The sequence below is a fragment of the Haemaphysalis longicornis genome, unplaced genomic scaffold (assembly GCF_048455015.1).
Source record: "Haemaphysalis longicornis isolate Haplotype H1 unplaced genomic scaffold, Haemaphysalis longicornis Haplotype H1 scaffold_3, whole genome shotgun sequence".
NCBI classification, from domain to species: Eukaryota; Metazoa; Arthropoda; class Arachnida; order Ixodida; family Ixodidae; genus Haemaphysalis; species Haemaphysalis longicornis.
Genome location: NW_027526335.1, coordinates 142666400 through 142677993, shown reverse-complemented (window position 1 = coordinate 142677993; position 11594 = coordinate 142666400). Strand labels below are relative to the sequence as shown.

Genomic DNA, 11594 nt, shown 5'->3' with positions numbered 1-11594 from the left:
TGAGATAATGTTAACGCAGAACCGCTATATTTTCTCAAGACACTTCATACCTGTGAAGCAAACATCGCCTTTGGTAGCTTTCTTAGTGAACGGCTACGCCAGTTTTCTGCATGTGTGTGGGATTTGATTGAATAAGTACCTTGGGTAGTTTTCCGACACTAAGCGATCTTTCACATTTATCTAACAAAGCCTGTATTTTTAACGTTTCAGCTTGCTCTGTAGAAAAAATAAAAGGTGTGACAATTTCTTCTCATTTTGCCTACAGTAGCAGGCGACGGCATAAAACATGAGCAGAACTATGCAATTATATTATATCAGCAAAGGAGTTGTTAGCAAATGATTAAAAGTGCAGCTTTGATAAACTTCCGGTTCGGACGTGTGAAACAACAATTAAGAGTTTTTTTTTGCACTGGTCTCAACGTTATAAAGAACAAGGAACAATGACATAAATGCATAAAAATAATGACCGGTGTATTCTCGGTACCTAGTAACAGCCTTAAAAGCAACCATGAAGTGTTTTTTTAATGCAAACAAACCGAAGCACTCCTGATAGTTTTTTTGTTGTTTTATTCTTTTGTCAAGCTTAAGATGAATGACTGCAGCATGTATACCCGAGCACAGCGTGAGCTGAAAGCTCAGTGCACATTGGCGACAACAAGAACAGGGATCCAGCAGCGCTAGTGATAATTTATTCGCAGTATCGGCTCCCTTCAATCGGCAAATCGTCATTAGGCACCTCGCAACATTGTTATCGTGATCATGTGTTTCAGGGAAAATGCAAAAGATCTAACCAGGAGGCAGTCTTCATTGATTGATATTGATTCCATAAACTCCTGATTTATTCATTATAATACTGTTACATCCACGTGAGTGCTGTGCAAGTATCAATATGACGGAAAAACTTAATGTCCCGTCTTTTTTCTTCACCACTACGACCTTCGCAGCCCAAAGGGTTTTCGATGGCCGTATAACGTCGTCGCTGAGGACGACTTCGACTTGTGCCCGGATGGCTTCACGCTCCTGTGAGGACACGCGGTGCGGTGACTGTAGGGCGGGTAGGGCTCCATCTTCGGTTATTATTCGGTTCGTCACTAGAAGTGTCTGGCGTGATGTTGATTTTGAAGAAAAACACTTGCTGTAGCGACGCAGCAAAGCCAATAATTTCTTCCATTTTTCTTGCAGTAGGGCCGTATTCACGTCGAAGGTATGGTGAAGCTTGAAGGTATCTTCCGATGCAAGTTGAAACACAGCAACCGCGATCATGTCACTTGCTTCTTGCATTTTTTCGAGGAACGTAAATGCTGTGCCCTGGTTGAAATGCTGGTTGTCCTCGGCGACATTAGCGACCAAAATGTGGAATTGGCGTTGCTTAAAGCGCCCAATGCCTCTTGCGACGGAGACACCGCTGTGGAGAAGCAAACTTTGGTCACTCTTTACGATAGCGTCGATATTACGAGCAGCATCCTCAGTGCAGACGGTGATCATCAAACTTGCGTGGGGTGGCAGGATGGCATGAATACCGGGGATCCGTTCAGCAGCACGGTGTTCGGGCTTGGGTTCGGGCGTCATAAAGTGATCGGGAAAAAATGTTATCTCACTTGGTCTGAATATAGATTATGGCACCGTTGTCCGTAATAAAGTACATTCCAAGAATTACGTCGCGGGAGCAGTTAGTCAAAATAACGAACGCAGAAGGGTATGCCGTGCAGATTATGGTGACGCGTGATGTGCGCGTAACACTTGGCGTTACGGGATGGCCTCCTGATGTGCGTATGTGCGGACCATACCCCCTGTTCGTAACTTTCTTCAGCTTAGACGTGAATGATGCGCTCATCGCCGAGTAGTCCGCCCCGGTGTCTATGAGGGCGACTACATCAAAGCCTCCAATGAACAGCTGGACGTTGGACGCCGCCTTCCTCGAGTTCCGGATGCGTCGGGGTGTCCTATCTCGGCTTGTGCGTCTTTACGGCTGAGCACTATGCGTGGTCGTTATCGTCGTCTTCTCAGCGGCAGGCTTGATAATGTCACGTACGCGTCGCGCCGTGTGGCTATCGTCGTGTTCGGGAGTGACGTCGGGGTTCGACCATGACGTCGGGCTGAGGTCATGTCGTGAATCGCGGTGTTCGGTACGTTCTTGCGTCGCTGGAGGGTTTTCTTTTTTCCGCTGTTTTGCAACTTCCCCTCCTCAAGTTGCTGTTTTTAGTTTCCCCCGCGCGGGTTGGTTTACTTCCCGCATGCGAACTCAGCATTGCTACAGTGATTTGGCGACTGGTATGGGTAGGGTGACAGTGAAAGGTTGAAACGGGCTGGTCCACGGCTGGTGTTGGACAGGTATTCTTTGATCTCAGATGGGCGCTGACCGGTACGTCGGACGTGGTGCGTCGACGGAGGACCCTCTCAAACCGAGCATCTTGCACGGGCAGCCATGGTAGATGTAGTCGCCCTCTCCGCAGTGGTAGCACAGCGGACGATTACCGGACGTTCGCCACACGTAGCTAATTCTTGGGGCGGGGATTGGGGCGGGGACGTCGTCCAACGTCACCGTCCGGCGACGTGGGACGACGGTACGGAGGCTCGTGACGATAAGGGAAGGGTTGACGAGGGTAAAGGGCAACAGCCGCGTAGGCCATGCCTTGCGGCTGGCGGGATGCTTCAGGCGTCGTTGAAGTTCCTAGCGCTTGCCGCACTTCTTCTCTAAAGACGTCGGTAAGGGAAGCGAATTGTGATTGCAGCGGCGTTAGAAGAAATTTGCCCAGCTCCTCACTCACCATTACACACATAGTCTCGCGTAGGCTATCTGCGGGAATCCGCACGCTGTCGACGCAATTCGAATTGGCCGTGCCAACAAAGTTGTGGTAGTACTGCTTAGGACACAGTTCAAGGGCTTTCATAATGGTACTGGCTTCGGTCACGAATACGGCGGCGGTCTTGGGCGTACTGCGGTCAAGTCCTGCCAACAGTTCCTGCTTCACACCCGCTTTTAGAAGCATATCTTCTTTTCGTCCGCCATGCAAGGGGCAGCACGCCTGAAAAGCGTCTTCATCTCGACAAACTCAACAACGCTTTCGTTAGGGTGTTTTGTCCACGTTTGCAGCAAGACTTCGGCCAGCTCTTTTCGTACAATCGCGGTGAACGTTACCAAACATTGCGTTCTGAATTCGTTACAAGATTGTAGGGAGCTGTCATGGTTTTCGAACCAGGTCCTTGCTGAACCGTCGAGGTAGAACAACACTTGCCTGAGTGTCTCCGTGTCGTCCCATCGCTTAAACAGCCTGTCCCGTTCGACTTGCTCCAACCAGCCTTCGGGATCTTCCGAAGGTGACCCATTGAATAAGGGAGCTCTTCGGCATAAACTAATTGCAGTCTCGCATGGAGCGAGGTGCGCTTCCGGGTAAGCCGCCTCTTCTTACGGCGTTCGGATATTTTTTGGCAGCCTCATCTCCCATGTGCGCGGCACAAAGTTTGAGAGAGTGGTGGTGCAACCGCTGCGGTGCCTCGAAGTTTTGTGAGCACAGATTTGTGTAGCAAGCCCAATAGCACGCCATACACACGATTCCTGGCCAATCCCCCAAGTGGGTACGTGCGCCAGACGCTCTCCCGAGGCACAAAAGTCAATATATTGTTCCAACCTCTACTTTCGAATTTTTCACCGATTCTCGCTTTCGACAAAATGTATTGCATCATCCAAGTGCTTAATGGGGCAATGAACAGAAGTTTGTTTATTCAAAAGATTTCGTGTTTCATAGTGCCCCCAGCGCTTGTCCACATTGCAAACTATGCTTGATTCACTGAGAAATTATTCTAAGTTAAAATGTTGACTTTCCCTCTAAATCCTGTGTTCGCTTGGTCTGCATTGAAATCCCAGGAACCGAACACTCTGCAGTGGATTGCGAAGACGTTTTTACCGTAAGTGAACTTAGATGGCGCCACCATACCACGGCAAGCCGTTTTCTGCCTTTGGTTTGTTTTTGACCGTATTTAAACCTGGCTGGTTTTTGTTCTGGGAGAAAATAATCGTTTCGTGAAACATAGTGCTCGCTCGACAACTATGATCACGTAAGACACTGTTGCCTGCGTCAATCTGCCAGTGTCGTCTGAGACAACCCCGGAGTCCTGTGCAGCTAAACCAAGCATAACGCGCTCAGTACCAACAGCTCAACACGTCGCTGCTTCTATGTTTACGTGTGCTTTCGTAACTTCCACTGTTCGTCCCACAATTCTGACTGCTTTAAAAGGAATGTGCCCTAAATTCAATCGCAAATAGCCCGTTTGGCAAGATTTTGAGCTCTGCATAATTTGCGTTTGCTTTTGCCGGCCTCCGCCAATCGCGGAGCTGGCTGGTATGACATCATAGGTTATGTTGCGGGAAATGAACTAGTTGGTCGCATGGTATTCCCTTTTTTCCTAATTTTATAGCTTATTTGAGCGAAGTTCATGTTAAAAGTGGTGCCAGTTTGATTCTAAGAATGCAATCTTTTTAAAGAACCCGACTGTGTTTTGTCTTCATGGCCCCTTTAAGCTTCTAAGTTGCAGTTTTGTGTAGCGGGTGCATTAGTCATCCTCCCGCCCAATTCTCGCTAATCCCCCCTTGTGTACGTGAGGCTGGGCGCTCCCCCGAGACGTAAAGTTCATTCTTTACTCAGGACACGAAGCGGTCATTGCGGTATGCAATAAACCCAGCCCTACAGATTCGACTCAATGCGTAGCTGGCCTGAAATGTGGAAACTCGGTTCTATCGTATGCAATAGGGCGTTGCCCATACAAATTTCCTTCGGTTAAGAATTAACTAGCTCTCCAGCTCACCATCCTGCGCATGCGGAGCGTCTGAGGAATATGTTTCCTATGTGTTGTTAGAGTGCCCATTTTACTACCGGCAAAGACGTGAACTCTATGACAAACTGCCATTAGCTAACCGCCGTGTGGTGCGTCTGCCATCTCTGCTAGGTCCATGACCTGACGCTGGTCTTCAAAATAACGTTTTTCGTGCTATGACAGCGTTTTTTACCTCGACAGGTATCGCGTGAAAGTATTAAGAGTCGTAATAGACTTTTCAACCTGAATTTGCGACCAAAAACCCAGGAGGGCATTGTATGGACAACATCTAAAACTCAGAAAAATTTTTGTGAGCTTGTGATTTGTTTCACCGGGTCTATGACACTTTGTATTTTCAAATGCAGGAGGAGGGAACATTTTCGCTCCAAACCTATCCAAATAATAAACATGTTATCTCCTCATTCTTTTTTTGCTACATCTATTTCCAACATTTTCACACATTCTTGCTCATTATTATATGTTCTTTCTTCGTCCAAGTAGTTGAGTTTCTAATAACACGTTTGCGTAGAGGGCGCCTTAGCCCTCTTTACGTCCGGTTCCCGGTTAATACCCGAAGTGGGTACGTGCCCGTGGGTGCTCTCGCGTTACGAAATGCTCATTATTTTTTTCTGATTTCTGCTTTGAAATTTTTCACATATTCTCGCTTGTGATTATGTTCGCTTTCTTCATCAAAGTGGTTAAGTTTCTAATTTACAGTTTGGTGTAGCGGGTGCATTAGCCCTTCTTATGGCCGATTACCGCCAATCCCCCAAGTGCGTACGTTCCAATGGGTGTTCTCCGGAGACGCGAAGCTCGAACTTTTCTTGGAACATTTACTTTCGAAGTATTCACCCATTATCGCTGGTGATCATACGCTCTTTGTTCATCCAAAGGCATAATTTCTAATTTACTGTTTTGTGTATCGGGCGCACTAGCCCTCGTTACGACCGATTCCTGGCCAATCGCCCACGTAGGTACGCCCTCCGGGCGCTCTACCAAGACGCACACTCACTTGGGCTTGGCATTTTCGAGGAGTTTGTTTTCTGTTCATTGACACCGCAGCCAAGAGCCTCAACAGCTTCGCCGTTAAAATATTTTCAGTTCTCCGATAGTCAGGTTTAAAGACCTGTCCCCAGAACACAAAAGGAGTCATTTAATTCATAAACACCACAATTGAAAATTCAAGAAGGCACAAAAAAAAAAATCGGCATGACAACAAAATGAACGCGCGTTTAATGCACTGAGGTGCGCAGTACACTCGAAATAACCGCGTTCAGTGACCGTGTCCAACGTGTTAGGCATGCAGAATGAAACCACAAGCTGAGAACAGCATGCGTGTGCGAAAATAAAATACCCCATTCAGCATGATCACTGTAATATTATCTTTTCAGTGAATCATAGATATCACACTAACACGGTTACGAATCACTATAACAGAACCTATTTCTTCGGCGGTTGCCGTGACACACCATTTTCCCCTACTTTTCCACCCTTTTCCAGAACATATCCCCTACTGCCGTTTCTGTTGGCTCAAGTTCGAGAAAACATCATAGATGGCGCAAGTAGGGGTCAAAAATATTGGAAAACCTAATTTTGTGGGCAAAAATGTGCCGCAGTCGTTATAGTGTCGTGGTATTTCATGCCCAATAAATGGAAAAAATACCCATAGCTGGAACTCAGGAGAATGTTGCTACAGTCGGTAACCTAGACTAACGACTCTGTACCCTGCACCACTGCGCCCGCATCGACATGGCCATTCTACACGTTGGTGCTGCCACGTGTGGAGCGTTTTTGTAATGTGGTACGATAATACCGATTTGGGAAAGTTCACGCAGTTGGGAGAAAACTCAATCTTACGAAAATAAATGCGCGAACGGACTGGGAGTATGAAAGGAAGGTTCACAACACAAGTGCAGACTCTCAACTGATGATTTATTAGCAAGACGAATGAATTTATGCATGAAACGTGCGCATGCGTATGCGAACTGAAAACTAAGGATGGTACGCAAGGAAAACACTGTGCAAGAAATAAAGTGAAGCAAAAGACCTAGAAAAACCTAGCTGCGACACAAAACGAAGACATTCGCCGACGATGGTGCTAAGCGAATTGCCTTTCATCACCTTCTCCTTGAGTCATCTTTCCTGTTCTTGACTGCAGGGTACCCTCCCCCCACGTGTCTTGGCGTAAACTCTGTGAGTCTCAATCGCTCCCTAAGTGATTACACCTATAATATGAGGCAGGCCGTACTAGAGGCCCACGGAATAGTTTCCGCCCCCTGGGGCTCATTAACGCGCCCCGATATATCGACATAACCGAGTTGTCTCTCTGATCATGCATTGGCAAAGCAACGCTGCGGCCGAGCACGATCCCGCGTCCTTGAGAGAGAGAGAGAGAGAGAGAGAGAGAGAGAGAGAGAGAGAGAGAGAGAGAGAGAGAGAGAGAGAGAGAGAGAGAGAGAGAGAGAGAGAGAGAGAGAGAGAGAGAGAGAGCAGCATGGCGCCTTAGCCACTGAGCAATCGCCCCTGCGTCCATACGTGTAGGCGTCTAATTCTGTGTGCGAGTGTCTCGGCTTTCGTCCTGGTTTGTGTATGCTTGCGTGTTCGTGTTAACGTATCGAATCACTGTGATCTTGCCTCAAATTTTATGTTCGATCCTATCCCTTCACGTCGAAGTTACTGTGTGTAGCCAATTGCTAGGTATGCCCAGCGTCTTGTATGTAGGACGAGGAAAGTGCAGGTAGCAGTAATTTTCGGCATACGACCCACTCTATTTTATCATATCTATTTATTTAGGATGCTAGGGCACGTTATTTTTACGAGACAAGAATATTAATTTCTTCACAAACGTTCCAATTACACTGCGGTGCAAAAAGGCCGTAAGCTGATCACGTCCATTCGTCCTGAGGCGGTGCAGTGCCATGCAAGTTGCACAAAGCCGTCACCATAAGGTTGCGGCCATTCCGCATGCAGCCCGCTTCACACCAGCCGTCCTTGATGCTGCACGCACTTTCGGAGTCATCCTTAGCGTCTATAAGCTTCTGCACGGAGATATCATCTGGATATCTTTGGCGTGGTAGAGCATACGGCGAAAAGCTGGAACTTCGCCCGGGATCAAACACGTCAAACGCTCGTCCATTGAAGAATTTAGTGTTACCGGGGTGAAGGTCCCGAACTCACAAAGCCAGAAGACCAAGGACTGGTAAATCTTTGTTGAGGGGTCTTTGCGAGGATCGAACCCAAGACGCACCAACACGCTGCGGAAGGGCCCTTCGTTGAAGTAATACGTGACTGCAGCCAGAGCGTCCACGAAGTCGGCAAAATAAATTTGTAATTCCACTTGAAGGGCTCTCGTTCTCCGCAAAGGACGACGTACAAATAGGTTTTGAATTTTTTTGTTGACTTTACGGCCAGGGGCTCAGCTCTTCAGGCTCAATAGGGCTTCTTTTTTGGGTTCGTCGGGCACCTCTTCTTCCTCAAATTTTATCCTCGATGCATAGTGTACGAGGCGCCCCTCCAAATTTTAAATACCCCAGCCACCGGACGTTTCATGTTTCTCAGGTGCTGTAAATCGCTCGTACAGGTCACTTATCTCCTCCGTTGACCCAATGGCTTCAATTTCCTCCAAGGATCGAACACGTTTGGCCAGGACATTGTTTGTTTTTGTTGAGCGACAAAATGCGCGGGAGAATCGTAAAGGAGGCATAAAAAGTTCTGCATCCTGTTTTAACCATTCAGTTGAGACCAATGGCGAGGGCGTTAAGCTTGTGAGTAATGATTCGTAGCCTGACGCAGTCTTTCTCAAGGGCAGAAACTGAAAGTCTGCAGCCTCTGAAAACTTGTATACCGTTGTAATGACACCTTCTACAGATACAGTAGGAGAGTTGGTAGGGCCGAGTCGGTTTTTTTTTACCTTGAGGACGATTGCTGACGCTTGCACACGGTTTGCGCGGGCGCCTTTGCAGTACGGGTCTTCAGGTCTAAATTTGATCTTTAGTGCCGTGGAGGGATCATTGTAGACTCTCGAGACCAGCTCGATGCCACCTAGACTGTTGATCATGCGGTCTGTGCTACGAACGACTGCTGGGTATTCAACCAGTACGAGCTGTCTGCCGTTGAATGTTGAGTCGTTCATAGCGGAGTTGGCGCGACGAAGTTCTAGCAATAAGGCAAAACGTTCGCCTCGCGTTCTCCCACCTGTTTCTTTTGTCGCAGCAGCCTGTCGTTCTTTGCCGAGCGTCTAGGTTGTTGTTGTTGTTGTTGCGCCTTTAGGTATGGCACATACCCAATCAGGGGATCGGCCAATCAACAGAGGATGGTTAAAATGAATGAAATTCTTAACAAATCACGAGATGCCTAGGAAAAATAATTTAGATCAGTTGGTTTTGAAAAAAAAACAAAAGAAAAACTGGAAAATGAAAGCGAGGATGACCAATCGCAATCATAAAGTGGATCGTTTGGAACGGGACATACTTCATTCTTGTGGATGTTCTTGAAAAACCTCTACGCATACCCTCTGAGAGAGATTGACCACCGTGGAGCAGTTAATAGACACTAAAGACATGATGATCATAGCACATATGGTGCAAAATATTGATCAAGACCAAGATAAAATTTACACGTAGATACTAGAGTGCAGTTCCAAGGTGTTCGATTATTCGTGTCTAGTACTTTAGCGGTGTAGAGGTACCGACTTACCAATATGATACAAAGGGCACTGGTTTAAATAGGCCTTACGCCAGTCAATTTTTGAAGTTGTAGTTTAAATTTTTTGAACTACTTCGGTTTGTTTTCGGCTCTCTAAATGATTCCTTTCGACTTAGGTTAGGCTAGGTTATGATAGGTAACTGTTCATTACATTAGGAAGACCGAAGGCGCCAGCCCGTTATTTTCTTGTGAAACGCTTGTGGACGTCATTTTAGTGGAGCGCTTATAGTGCTCGATTAGTCAAAAGAGGTTGTGGAGGGGTGGGGGGGGGGGGAATTTGGAATTTGGTGAATGACGCTTCCATGATGCATTTTAAAAATATTGGTTGGACTGAAACACCCAACCTTTCGTAGCATGTATGTCTGCATATAGGCTATTGTGTCACCAGACTCTGTCCCGCTGTGAGATCATAATACGTAAATACTCCTTGCGAGTAACCAAACATAAACAGTGGAACTCCGAGTATGTACAAAAATGGGAATTGGCATGTTTATGGCATTTCATCGCTTTATAATTGTGCGTCTAAAATGGCGTGAATAAAAGAAAACAAACACTAAACAATTTCAATAAAGGAAATTATTGCCACCAAATTTATATTTCGGCAAAAAAATTTCAAATATGCCCTTTATATCAAAAGCTGGCAACTATCACTCGACATAGTGGTCTATGAAAACAAGAAAATGCAAAAAATAGAAGCCTTCAATCAAGCAATGAAACCTAAAAGTCAAATTTTTCTAGCGCCTTCACGAGATTATCTAAAAACCAAAACAAAAATGAAAAAGAAGCACACAGGAAAAATAGCTCAACAAAAAACAAGTCTGTTTAAACCCGGGCGCTAATGCTAATAAATTCATCCCAGGTTGTTGCCTTTTTTTGCAAATTTAAATTTTGGGGTTTGGCTCTCTAAAACTACACCTGGGATATGAGGCTCGCCGTAGTGCATGGCTCCGTAATAATTTTGACCACCTGGAGATCATCACGTGCATCGAAATCAAGAAACACTGGAGTTTTCGCTTTTCGCGGTTTTGGCGCTGTTCTATTTTTCTTGAACGAGGCAAGCGCTCAGTTTTCTCACCATATCCAGGACATGTAATATCCTCACCTTCTTTGTGGCTTGCTGAACTAGATTCTTATTTTATTTCCTTTGCGGTAAATACATTTACTCTTTCTTACAGGATACTCGACTCATTTTTTTTCTTGAGTACACGATTGATGCCATGCATTTCATTCTGTTGCAAAACCTATTGCTTCGTGTTCTGGCGGGTAAGTATATTGATGAGTACGTGCACGAATACTTTACATCTATTTATTTCATCAGCAGGGGCCCCTGAATACGCTATTTAGGCCTGTTAAACTTACCACAGTGTTAGCAACCGTGCGGTAATAGCCCCAGGCAGGCAACCAAGGAATGTAGGCAGCGCGCGTGAAGAAAACACCTGATCGAGGAAAGCGGGTTCTCAAGTACGAGTTCAAATTCGATAAGTGGAAGCGGCGCCGCAAAGGTGTAGAGTCGTTCAAAACTTTAGTTACCATGTGGCGTGACTCCGCGGAGCTTGGAGTGTATTGATAGCTTTTCATCGCAACCTCTGCTGATGCGCTAGTTATATTTATTGTTGGAATCAATGAAGCGCATTCTGTAAAACGTCTGCCCTTCGGTGTGTCAGCATAACTAGAAATTACGGGGAATGCCTTGACCTTTCAGAGAATGTGAAGGCAAAAGCCTAGGTATATTTTCTGTTGATCGTCTGTAGACCTATCTGTTGAACTTTGCGGCAAATCCTGTCACCACTTGACCAGCCCTCTTTGAAGCTGGATTCCCTCACTCGCCATCATCAGGAGCCTCGTGATTACCAGCCATCGGGGCATCCACGTCTGAAGATTGTGCGTGCGGCAGCGGCCTGCACTCACCTATGGCGCAGCTTCTTCTACTTTTGGGGAATGCGCTCCTATTTTCTGTATCTCACGACTGTATACATCTGACAACGCGTTCTATTAGAAATGAGGTTTAAGGCCTTGGCGTTATTATTGTTTGAGCAGGTCATGATCTCGCTCCTTTTTGGAATCCTTAACGGGGCAGC

The 11594-nt window shown here is 46.4% G+C and overlaps 1 protein-coding gene across 1 annotated transcript; it reads right to left on the bottom strand.

The window, feature by feature from the left end:
• Positions 1–7697: 7697 nt before the first annotated feature.
• On the bottom strand, positions 7698–8944 carry LOC144175455 (uncharacterized). The gene is made up of 3 exons (XM_077704548.1): positions 8752–8944; positions 7967–8100; positions 7698–7850 (listed from the first exon to the last, which is right to left on the bottom strand). Exons 1-3 carry the CDS (start codon positions 8942–8944, stop codon positions 7698–7700), a joined length of 480 nt encoding a protein of 159 aa, XP_077560674.1.
• Positions 8945–11594: the final 2650 nt, after the last annotated feature.